The following is a 12,237-nucleotide window of genomic DNA, read 5'->3' on the forward strand; positions in this document are numbered from 1 at the left end:
TAAATAGAGGAAGAATGCACTTTCTCCAAATTTTACTCATTTTTATCTTATGAAATGAAGGAAAAAATGCAGGAGCATTTCTCTTTTCTTTCTTTCTTCTTCTCCTTCTTCTATAACATTTAAATACGAGAAAATGGTTTTCTTGAAGTTTTTTTTCCTCTACTCTCTATAACCAAACATGGTGTAAGCATATTCCATGTGATGTGCATTGAGTGAAAGAGAGGTTTTGTAGAAATCATACAATAAGACAAGCAATAATGCTGAACAACTTTAACAGATGGTTTTCTCTTCTTCTGCTGCTTTTTATATTCACGTGGGCCGCTTCATTTACAGCCAGAATAAACAAGGATAGAGATATGGTTAGAAGCATAAATAATTGCCCATACTGGCCGCCAGTTCTGACCAAGTTTGCTTTAAATATAGGATTTTCTTTAGCCCAATAGCCAGACCATGGCTTCAGAGCAAGCTGCAAAATGTTTAGTAATAATACTACTATCAATCACCTTACTGGTTATTTCTGTGTCAGCTACACCATCAAACAAGAGAAAATCCTTGAACACCATCAAGGAAGTGAACCGTAAGGGGCCATACATTGGTCTCATCACGGTCTTTCCACCTGAAGAGGATGCTTTTTTCACGACAGGGGCTTTTGAGATTAACCCACATCACCCTTTTGTGGATCTTTCAGGTGGGTACCCTCCATAGACTTCTGTTGATTCTAAAAGGTTTGATTGAGTCAGGTAAAATGACAGTTGGGTGTTACAGGGAGGCGATTCAGAATTGGAAAAGTCCATGGGAGGAAAGTCATCTATGTGAGATGTGGAGTTGGGATGGTATATACTAACTTGTATTCACTTTTTTAGTTCTTTGCGGGGAAGTTAGAAATCATTCCTCCTTGAAGTTCTTCTGTGAACAGGCTTTAAACTGATTTGAAATGTGTCATTGCCTCAATTAGGTGAATGCTGCTGCAGCAACACAACAAATGCTGGATCTGTTTGACATAAGGGGAATTGTCCATTTTGGTATTGCTGGGAATGCTAACAACTCCATGTCTATAGGAGATGTCACTATCCCCAAACAATTTGCTCATACTGGCATCTGGGATTGGCTGGTATGAGTAATTCTTTTCTATCTACAGTTGCTCTAGATCTTTTATGTTTTTACTTTGTCATGGCAGCTTACATGTATCATATTGCATCGCTGATAGAAACCCAATGGAATATTGCCCTCCGACGATGTTGCTCACTTAGACATTGGGAGTTATAATGTTCCTAAAGGAGGAGTGAATCTCTTGGGACGTATTGGATATAGTTATGAGCAGTTCTTTTCTGAGACGGGAAAGCCTGACGCTGCTCAACCGTTGGTTTGGGCCAAGATAAGCCAGCATTGGCTACGACTCGCTGCTAAATTGGAGGTCAGATAGTAGATACTTATTTCTTTTTATGTCAAGATTGTCATGGAAACAAGGGAAAGGTTGTCATAGAATTTGACCATTATCAAGCAAACCACTCAGCCATATCATGACAAACACTATAAGAGAAAGAAGCCACCCTTTTTGTGGAAAAAAGAAAGGAAAATGATTTTCAAACACTTCATTTTTTTATTACTTTTTGATCAATGTCTTCTCAGTGAACAGATGTAAAATGGGAACATATGTGGCATTAATAAATAGGACTTCGCCAAAGCCTTTTATGATTGTCAAAAATCAGTCAAATGTAGTTTCCCATTGATTTTGATCTTTTTGTCTTACAACTTCAGGGCATGGAACTGCAACAGTGTGTAAACTCAAGCAACTGCCTCCCACAAAAACCTAAACTAGTAGTTGGTCTTAGGGGGTCAACATCCAACATTTTTGTGGACAATGCAGCTTACAGAGACTTCCTGTTTCAAACTTTTCATGTTTCATCGGTGGATATGGAGAGTGCAGCTGTAGCAATGGCAAGTTTCCTCACTTCTCATTCTGGTTTTCCACAAAACTATTATAGCAGAGTTATAAATAGTTTCAGTTTACATTGGGCATGACTCTGTTGGCCTGGGTTTAGGCTAATAGCTTGTGTCACTATCACTCTTAGCTAAACCTTGAGAATGATTCAAGTCCCTTACTCCTAAGATCATACTTGGGCTGCAAAAGTTGTGGGAATTTGCATTCATCCCTCTTTGGCATTGAATTATGCATGCAGACATTTCATCATTCTTATCAGTGGGGATGCAGTATGATGCATTTTGCGTTTCTTATTGTTCTTCTGAGGAATTTATATATCAGCCAAGATACTAACTGGCATTGATGGTTTTTCAGACAACCTTGTCAAATGGCTTCCCTGTGATTGTGATCCGAGGACTATCAGACTTGGCTGGGGGACAAGCAGGGCAGAACTCAATCCGGATATTTGGGCCCCTTGCAGCTCTCAATGCAGCCAAAGTTGTCGTTCAATTTATTAGGACACTCTCAGATGATCCTTCTCAACACTAATTTTTCCTTCCAACATTGTGGTTCACCTATTAAAGCTAGCATTAGAATAATAAGAAGGAAAAATGGTTGGTAAATATATGATTACTTGTATTTCCTTATTATCACTGTCAATTCCTACTAGTGAAGGCACTTTGAGTGTAGTAGGAGCTAAGATAATGGGCATATAAACTAGCATGACATCTATAGTTCTTGTACCATGGACTGATCATTGAGAGGAAAGTGTTGTGAAGCCGGCCTCAAGGGCACTAGAAATATGACATCTCCATTAGCTTTATCTCCTCCTCTCAGAACCTCTGGGGTGGAATCTAATAAAAAATCTCAGTTGCCTCAGCCTGAGAATGAAAATACCAAGGAATGAATTTGGCTATCAATTGCAGTATTGGTACACATGAAATCCCGTTAAATTAAGAACTATCAAGCAGATCATGAATAAACAAAAAGGAAAATTAAAAGATATTTATATTCTTACAATCCCAATTTGTTTTACATCTCCCAGTACATATAAAAAGGCCCTTTTGCAAAGTCCATGTGATTCAATCAATAAATTCGTATGTCTACTTTGTGATATATGAGCATTTTTCCTTGAATTGTGCTGTTTTTTTATGATCACATATAGACGGTAACCATTGATTTGGGCCCAGATAAGCCAGCATTGTGTCACAAGATGCTTCAAATGACCCTCCCCATGGGCTTATATAGGAGGAGAGAAGCTTCTAGAGACCCTTGGAGACATCCACACTTAGCCACTAGTGGGAAGAGTGTGGAAGGTTCTAGAAATGCCTAGAGAAGTCCACACAACTCTACACTATGGAAGAAGGCATGAGAAGGGTCCAAAGCTTTCTAGAGAAATCTAGAAGTCTCTTGAATATTCTAGAATAGTGTAGGACATTCTAGAAGTCTCTTGAATATTCTAGAATAGTGTAGGACATTCTAGAATATTCATGAATTGTAAGGAACCCTCCAAGGTTCTAGATAGTTCCATTGGTGCCTATAAATAGGTGAGGGCCTCATTTGGCCAAGGCACCAAGCAAGTGAGCATCCAAGCACTTGTAAAGGCTTTCTTGAGATAATAAAGCTTCCATTCTTTAAGGAGTTGCCTACTAAGCTCTTAAGCTTTCGAGTCGCGAGTGTCTTAGCCGAGCAAGCTAAGCATTGGGGATCAAGGCTAACTTAGCAAGATCAAGCGTCTTGACTTGCCTAAGTGCCGCACGAGCTTAGTGAACGACTAAGTCCGTGACAAGTGGTATCAGAGCGCGGTTACGAGGTGGGCATAGCAAAGGAAGCATGTCGGGTTCCAACATGGAGGAGACTAGTGAGCAAACCCGTGGGAGGGAGACCGAGCCTACTGCACGGGGCAGGAGCAGGAATGATAAATCTCGTGATGCCGTTGCCAACATGGAGGCAAGGTTAGCCAAGGTGGAGCTAGCCATGGCGGACACTCGGGAGGGGTTGGACTTGATCGAGCAAGGCATGGAGAAGGGCTTAGAGGATCTAAGGGAGCAGATCCAAGACCTTCGTGAGAGGGTGCTAGTCTCACAAGTTCAGCCAGTGTCGCACGAGGAGTTTGTGTCCTTCCAAGGAAAGGTCTTGAGCATGCTTGCTAGCATGGAGTCAAGGATAGAGGCCTTGGCCACTCGAATGGAGTCCCGAGACCAGGAAGTTAGGCAGGAGTTGGCCATCTACAAGGCTGCTGTGTCGGCACAGGTCATGGCCACACAGGAGGCATCTAGGGTGGAGGTGCCGAAGCCACACAGGTTTAGTGGCAAGCGGGATGCCAAGGAGTTGGATAACTTCTTATGGCATATGGAGCGATACTTCGAAGCTATCGCATTGACGGATGAGGCGACTAAGGTAAGAACTGCGACCCTCTACCTTACTGACACAGCTACTCTATGGTGGCGTCGAAGGTTTGCCGATATGGAGAAAGGCATTTGCACCATAGAGACGTGGGAGGACTTCAGGAGGGAGATCAAGAGGCAGTTCTACCCGGAGGACGTGGCTTACCTGGCTAGGAAAAACATGCGGCGTCTTAAGCACACAGGCTCAATACGCGACTATGTCAAGGAATTCTCTTCGCTCATGCTTGAGATTCCTAACATGACTCAGGAGGAGTTGCTATTCAACTTCATGGATAACCTGCAAGGGTGGGCCGAGCAGGAATTAAGGCGTCTAGGTGTTCAAGACTTAGCCACTGCTATGGCAATAGCAGAATCCTTAGCGGATTATAAGAGGGGAGACTCCTCCAAGATTGAGTCTTTGGAGGATAGCCACGCCATGGGTGGGGGAGACGAGGTTCCAAGGGACCACAATGCTCCTAAAAAGGGATCAGGCAAGACGTCTAACGTCCGAGAAGGAAGGGATAAGGCGGAAAGGAAAGAGTTTACGCCTAAAATCAAATGCTTCCTGTGTGACGGTCCACATTGGGCACGGGATTGTCCAAAGAGGAAGGCGCTCAGTGCCATGATCGAGGAGAGGGAGCAGGAGGACGAAGCACATATGGGCTCAATGCAGCTACTAGGTGCCCTCCAATTCAACCCGAAGCCTAGTACGCCTGAGACCTCCTTACTAGCAGGGGTGCAAGTAAAGGAGGAAAAAGGGGAGCGAGCTGAGGTAGCCCGCACACACATGGAAGAGGTCACCAAGGGAAAGGTGAACTCAATGGGTAAGAGGAAGCAGCACTCTAAGCATTGGAAGCGCACGGGTCTGCATCCATCTGAAGCCTCACGGGAGAAGGAGGTGAAGAATATCCTGGCTGAACGGGTCACCAGGAGACAAGGGGTCCTTCCTGTGATAGAATATCTAGTCCAATGGAAAGGACTACCTAAGAGGCAGGCAAGCTGGGAACATGCGGATGCCTTGAGAAAATTCTGGAAACACATCGAGAGGTTTCAGAATGAGGCAACGACGAGGACGTCGACGGCATTGGTGGGGGAGAGTGTCACAAGATGCTTCAAATGACCCTCCCCATGGGCTTATATAGGAGGAGAGAAGCTTCTAGAGACCCTTGGAGACATCCACACTTAGCCACTAGTGGGAAGAGTGTGGAAGGTTCTAGAAATGCCTAGAGAAGTCCACACAACTCTATACTATGGAAGAAGGCATGAGAAGGGTCCAAAGCTTTCTAGAGAAATCTAGAAGTCTCTTGAATATTCTAGAATAGTGTAAGACATTCTAGAAGTCTCTTGAATATTCTAGAATAGTGTAGGACATTCTAGAAGTCTCTTGAATATTCTAGAATAGTGTAGGATATTCTAGAATATTCATGAATTGTAAGGAACCCTCCAAGGTTTTAGAGAGTTCCATTGGTGCCTATAAATAGGTGAGGGCCTCATTTGGCCAAGGCACCAAGCAAGTGAGCATCCAAGCACTTGTAAAGGCTTTCTTGAAATAATAAAGCTTCCATTCTTTAAGGAGTTGCCTACTAAGCTCTTAAGCTTTCGAGTCGCGAGTGTCTTAGCCGAGCAAGCTAAGCATTGGGGATCAAGGCTGACTTAGCAAGATCAAGCGTCTTGACTTGCCTAAGTGTCGCACGAGCTTAGTGAACGACTAAGTCCGTGACAATTGGCTACACCTCCTACCAAATTGGAGGTCAGACAGCAGAACTCTACTCATATGGATTCTATTTTAATTCAAGGCAAAATGGAAAAATATGATGAACTCTTGGTGACATTGGAATCCTGATAGTCTGGTTCTTTAGTCTTTACTTCCACTTCTGGATCCATCCTTAATTGGCTTGGCCCGTGGCTTGGCTTAGGGGCTTTAACTTGATGCAACTCCCACCTGTCCTGACTTGTTGACCAGTCCGATTTCTTCCCAGCCCGTTTGAGATGCTTCTAAGAGCTTTTCATAATTGCATGGACATCATTTTCCCATACTTCAGAAACAGTGCCCAAAGTCACCTAACTTCCCATGGCCATGCTCTTACCTTTTTTAACATTTTGGTGGCAGGGTGCGGCCCCCACCTGCACAAGAATCCAATGTGGTTGACCCTCAAATTCTTTCCCACTCTTACGTCTTCTCCCTCATCATCTACTTCCCTCTCTGATCTCTCTCTCTCCCTAGAGATTAATCATGGATGCAGTTGGAGGAGCTGTTCTTTCTGCTTTATTTGGGGTGTTGTTTGACAAGTTGACCTCGGCAGATCTCACGTTTGCACGTCGAGAGCAAATCCACTCAGAGCTCAAGAAATGGGAGAAGACACTGATGAAAATCAATGCAGTGCTGGATGATGCTGAGGAAAAGCAGATGTCAAACCGCTTCGTCAAGATCTGGCTAAGCGAGCTCCGAGATTTGGCTTATGATGCGGATGATATACTGGACGAGTTTGCCACCCAAGCAGCTTTGCGACCCAACTTGATTTCAGAATCTCAAGGCAGCCCAAGCAAGGTATGGAGCCTCATCCCTACCTGCTGTACTACTCTCATCTCTCCAACTGATTTTATGTTCAATGTCGAGATGGGGTCCAAGATTAAGGACATCACAGCCCGGTTAATGGATATTTCTACCCGAAGGATAGAGCTTGGTTTGGAGAAGGTTGGTGGACCAGTTTCTACTTGGCAAAGACCACCCACTACATGTTTGGTGAATGAGCCTTGTGTTTATGGGAGGGACAAAGATGAAAAAATGATTGTTGATTTGCTCTTAAGGGATGGGGGGAGTGAAAGTAAAGTTGGTGTAGTCCCCATTGTTGGCATGGGTGGAGTGGGCAAGACCACACTTGCTCGCCTTGTGTTCAATGATGAGACCATCAAACAATACTTCACCTTAAGATCATGGGTTTGTGTGTCTGATGAGTTTGATATAATCAGGATCACAAAGGCTATTCTTGATTCCATTACTTCCCAAACCACTGCCCTGAGCGACCTAAATCAACTTCAAGTTAAATTGAGCGATGCCTTAGCTGGAAAAAGGTTTTTGCTAGTTCTTGATGATGTGTGGAACAAGAACTATGGCGATTGGGTTCTTCTACGGTCTCCTTTTAGTACAGGGGCAGCAGGGAGCAAAATCATAGTCACGACCCGCGATGCAGAGGTTGCAAGAATGATGGCCGGATCTGATAACTATCACTATGTGAAGGCTCTGTCCTATGATGATTGTTGGTCAGTGTTTGTGCAGCATGCATTTGAAAATAGAAATATTTGTGCACATCCCAGTTTGGAGGTGATTGGAAAGAAGATTGTGCAGAAGTGTGGAGGCTTGCCATTGGCAGCAAAGACACTTGGTGGCCTGCTCCGCTCCAAATCAAAGGATGATGAGTGGGAAGATGTATTGTATAGCAAGATATGGAATTTCCCAGACAAGGAAAGTGACATTCTCCCAGCATTGAGATTGAGCTACCACTATCTTCCTTCACATTTGAAGAGATGTTTTGCATACTGTTCTATATTCCCAAAGGACTATGAATTTGATAAGAAAGAGCTGGTTTTATTATGGATGGCAGAAGGTCTAATTCAACAGTCGCCTAAAGGGAAAAAACAAATGGAGGACATGGGTAGTGACTATTTTTGTGAATTACTCTCAAGGTCATTTTTCCAGTTATCTAGCTGCAACGGATCGCGATTTGTGATGCATGACCTTATCAATGATCTAGCTCAATATGTTTCTGAAGAGATATGCTTTCACTTGGAGGATAGTTTGGATAGTAACCAAAAACATACTTTTTCTGGAAGCGTTCGGCATTCATCATTTGCTCGTTGCAAATATGAGGTGTTTAGAAAATTTGAAGACTTCTATAAAGCAAAGAATCTACGAACATTCCTAGCACTGCCAATTCATATGCAATATTATGACTTTTTCCACTTAACCGATAAGGTATCTCATGACTTGTTGCCAAAATTAAGATACTTAAGGGTGCTATCTTTAAGCCATTATGAGATAAGAGAATTACCAAACTCAATTGGTGATTTGAAACATCTGCGGTATCTTAATTTGTCATGCACTATAATTCAAGAGTTGCCTGATTCGCTGAGTGATCTTCACAATTTACAGACGTTGGTATTATTCAGGTGCAGGAGGCTTAATAGATTGCCCAGAGGCTTCAAGAACCTAATTAACCTTCGACATCTTGATATTGCTCATACACATCAGTTAGAAGTAATGCCTCCACAAATGGGGAAGTTGAAAAGCTTGCAGACACTGTCAAAGTTTATTGTGGGCAAAAGCAAAGAGCTGGGAATAAAGGAGTTGGGAGACCTATTACATCTTAGAGGGAAACTTTCCATTTTAGATTTGCAAAATGTGGTTGATATTCAAGATGCAAGAGATGCCAATCTAAAAGATAAGCACCATCTTGAAGAGTTACTAATGGAATGGAGCAGCAACATGTTCGATGATTCACAAAATGAAACAATTGAATTGAATGTTCTCCACTTTCTTCAACCTAATACAAATCTGAAGAAACTCACAATCCAATCCTATGGTGGTCTGACATTCCCATATTGGATAGGAGATCCCTCTTTCTCTAAAATGGTGTGCCTGGAACTCAATTATTGCAGGAAATGCACATTACTACCATCGCTTGGGCGACTTTCATCACTCAAGAAGTTGTGCGTTAAGGGCATGCAGGGAGTGAAAAGTGTGGGCATTGAGTTTTATGGTGAGCCTTCTCTATGTGTAAAGCCTTTTCCATCTTTAGAGTTTCTAAGATTTGAAGATATGCCAGAATGGGAGGAGTGGTGTTCATCAGAGTCATACCCTCGTCTCCGTGAACTTGAGATACACCACTGTCCTAAATTGATTCAGAAACTACCCAGTCACCTACCTTCCCTTGTAAAGCTTGATATCATTGACTGCCCAAAATTGGTGGCTCCACTTCCAAGTCTTCCCTTCCTTCGTGACCTGATTGTAGCAGAATGTAATGAGGCAATGCTGAGAAGTGGGGGTGATCTCACCTCACTCATCACCTTAAGACTGGAAAATATTTCAAATCTTACCTTTCTAAATGAAGGGCTTGTACGTTTCTTAGGAGCACTTGAGGTTCTGGAAATTTGCAATTGCAGTGAGCTGAAATTTCTGTTGCAGAGTGGGGTTGGATTTGAAAATCTTTCCTGTATTCGACATTTAGTAATTGTAATGTGTCCCAAACTAGTACTGTTGGCAGAAGATCAACCACTGCCTTGCAATCTTGAGTACTTGGAGATAAATAAGTGTGCTAGCCTGGAGAAGCTGCCAATTGGACTGCAAAGCCTCACATCTCTTAGAGAGTTGAGTATCCAGAAATGCCCGAAACTCTGTTCCTTGGCAGAGATGGACTTCCCTCCTATGCTAATAAGTCTTGAGCTTTATGATTGTGAGGGGCTTGAGTCACTACCTGATGGGATGATGATAAATGGCGAAAACAGAAACTTTTGTCTCCTTGAATGCTTGAAGATAGTGCATTGCCCATCTCTCATTTGCTTTCCAAGAGGGGAGCTACCCTCCAAGCTCAAGGAACTGGAGATTATAGATTGTGCAAAGTTACAGTCTCTTCCAGAGGGACTAATTCTTGGTGACCACACTTGTCATCTCGAGTTCTTAAGGATCCATAGATGTCCATTGCTCTCATCCTTCCCAAGAGGTTTGTTACCCTCCACCATGAAGAGATTAGAGATTCGGAATTGTAAACAGTTGGAGTCAATTTCATTGTTGTCCCACAGCACAACACTCGAATATCTGCGGATTGACAGATTGAAGATTAATTTTTCAGGGTGCCTCCACAGCCTTAAGCATCTCATTGAACTACACATATATAGTTGTTCAGGATTGGAGTCATTTCCAGAAAGGGGCTTCTCCTCCCCTAACCTGAAAATGCTTCATATTGATGATTGCAAGAATCTCAAATCCCTACCTCTTCAGATGCAAAGCTTCACATCTCTTCGAGACTTGAGGATATATGATTGTCCAAATTTAGTTTCCTTTGCAGAAGAGGGTTTGTCCCTGAACTTAACATCATTTTGGATTCGAAATTGCAAGAACCTGAAGATGCCCCTATATCAATGGGGCCTCCATGGACTCACTTCTCTTCAGACTTTTGTCATAAATAATGTGGCTCCATTTTGTGATCATGACTCTCTGCCTCTTCTGCCTAGAACTCTAACCTATCTTTCCATCAGCAAATTCCACAATTTGGAATCCTTGTCCTCCATGGGACTCCAAAATCTCACCTCTCTTGAAATACTAGAGATCTACAGCTGCCCAAAGCTCCAGACCTTTTTGCCAAAGGAAGGCCTGTCTGCCACACTTTCAAATCTTCGTATCAAATTCTGTCCCATTATTGAAGCAAGGTGCCGAAAGAACAAAGGAGAAGATTGGCCCATGATTTCTCACATCCCCCGCATAGATATGGATTGAACTGCATTCTAAGGTATCCCATACTTATGGTTCCATCAGTGCTCATTCACAACATACTGTTCTTGTATACCATTTTGTTTATACTAAGCAATCTTTTTACTAAAATGAAAAAAATTGCTAGGAGGTGGCTTTTGACAGCATTTACAGGGCTTGGGGCTTTCTCTCCATATTCTTCCTCTTATTGGCCCCTACATATCCATGTTCAGCCATTCATTTTGGTGAATCCCCTATGAAATGCATGGCACGAGATGGAATTGGATCATGCAGCAGACAACAACAAAAAAAAGGTAAGATCTATATATTGACAAACAGTGGCTTCTGAAGAAACTATTGGTTAACATTTTCTCTTAAATCTGTGTTCCTCGTATCGGTCTCTTCATCAGTTTCCTGTGAGCAACTTCAGCTATACAACAATGTGTAAAAGATGAAAAGGATCTCAAGCATACACATCTCTCATTTGTTATACCATTGTTTTGGTCCTCAATCACTCCTAGTCCACTCTGAAGTTCTCTTTTCCAGTTTTGTAGTAAACAACTTCCTCACTTATTTTGCCCATTAAATGAAATTATCGCTTTGGTTATTACAGTACAGCCTTTATGTTTGAAGTTGAAATATTACTTGTGCTAAGTGATGGCATACTGGATATGTTATCTTGAATACAGACTCTCTTATGTCTTACCATCTATGCTCACTAAATATTTCCTTTCTTCCATTCTACACTTTTCTTTCTTTCTTGCTCTACTTATTTTTTCTAAACGGCTTGGAAGAAGTATCAAAGCACTTTGTCCAAGACAAGATGTATCACTTCCCTCTATTAACTATTTATCTTCATAACTTGTGGTATATTTTTCAGGCATTTTCTGCATAGAGCCCCTTGACATCAAGAGTAGCATCTAGCGGTTCTCTGTTTCTTCCATGTAAATATGACCTCTCTTAGTCGTAATAACATGGAGAAGCAGCCAAAATGCTGTATTTCCCACCTCTATTGGAGAATGGAGAATCATAAGAGTGCCAAAACTTGTGTTCTTCTCAGGGACTGGTTTCCCGTCTATGCTTAGAAGCATTTTGCTTGGCAATTGGGGAAGTGTCCAAAGGTGGCACCCAACTGTAGGATGATGCTGAACAATGACAAACTAGTTACTACCAAAATTTCATATGAATGGACTTCAGCCAGTTGATGTGGATGTGGTCTCTTGGCTCATGATTTATTTTTCCTTCAGGCATTTTCTATGCGTGCATTGAAAGAAATTTAATGTTGTCTTGATGTAATGGAACTATCTAAAGGGGGATGAATTGGTAGTCCCTTAATTAATTCCCAAATTTTATTCTTACGATCATTTGTCTATATTCATTTTCCAAGTCATTTCCAAGTATGGTATTCCATTTGAACCAAATGTGGTACTCCATTTCCAGTCATTCCCAAATGTAGAATCCTATTC

At 42.2% G+C, this 12,237-nt stretch overlaps 2 protein-coding genes across 2 annotated transcripts; both read left to right on the plus strand.

Moving 5' to 3' along the window:
- The first annotated feature begins 373 nt into the window (after nucleotides 1–373).
- LOC100259215 (bark storage protein A) lies at nucleotides 374–2,744 on the plus strand. Its single transcript, XM_002262663.4, has 6 exons — nucleotides 374–688; nucleotides 766–833; nucleotides 956–1,111; nucleotides 1,208–1,414; nucleotides 1,759–1,938; nucleotides 2,297–2,744. Exons 1-6 carry the CDS (start codon nucleotides 451–453, stop codon nucleotides 2,468–2,470), a joined length of 1,023 nt encoding a protein of 340 aa, XP_002262699.1. The 5' UTR covers nucleotides 374–450; the 3' UTR covers nucleotides 2,471–2,744.
- A 3,095-nt stretch (nucleotides 2,745–5,839) lies between these two features.
- Nucleotides 5,840–12,129, plus strand: LOC100248993 (putative disease resistance RPP13-like protein 1). The gene is made up of 3 exons (XM_002262717.4): nucleotides 5,840–10,811; nucleotides 10,920–11,085; nucleotides 11,652–12,129. The coding sequence occupies exon 1, from the start codon at nucleotides 6,542–6,544 to the stop codon at nucleotides 10,796–10,798; it is 4,257 nt and encodes a 1,418-aa protein (XP_002262753.1). The 5' UTR covers nucleotides 5,840–6,541; the 3' UTR covers nucleotides 10,799–10,811; nucleotides 10,920–11,085; nucleotides 11,652–12,129.
- The last annotated feature ends 108 nt before the right edge of the window (nucleotides 12,130–12,237 follow it).

The sequence above is a fragment of the Vitis vinifera genome, chromosome 13 (genome assembly GCF_030704535.1).
Source record: "Vitis vinifera cultivar Pinot Noir 40024 chromosome 13, ASM3070453v1".
NCBI classification, from domain to species: domain Eukaryota; kingdom Viridiplantae; phylum Streptophyta; class Magnoliopsida; order Vitales; family Vitaceae; genus Vitis; species Vitis vinifera.

Excerpts from the sequence above, each read along its gene's own strand:
- LOC100248993 (XM_002262717.4), top strand. The coding sequence starts at position 6,542 with ATGGATGCAGTTGGAGGAGCTGTTCTTTCTGCTTTATTTGGGGTGTTG.
- LOC100259215 (XM_002262663.4), top strand. The coding sequence starts at position 451 with ATGGCTTCAGAGCAAGCTGCAAAATGTTTAGTAATAATACTACTATCA. Across the intron at positions 834-955 it reads TGAGATGTGGAGTTGGGATG|GTGAATGCTGCTGCAGCAAC; the intron begins GTATATACTAAC and ends TGCCTCAATTAG. Across the intron at positions 1,112-1,207 it reads CTGGCATCTGGGATTGGCTG|AAACCCAATGGAATATTGCC; the intron begins GTATGAGTAATT and ends CATCGCTGATAG.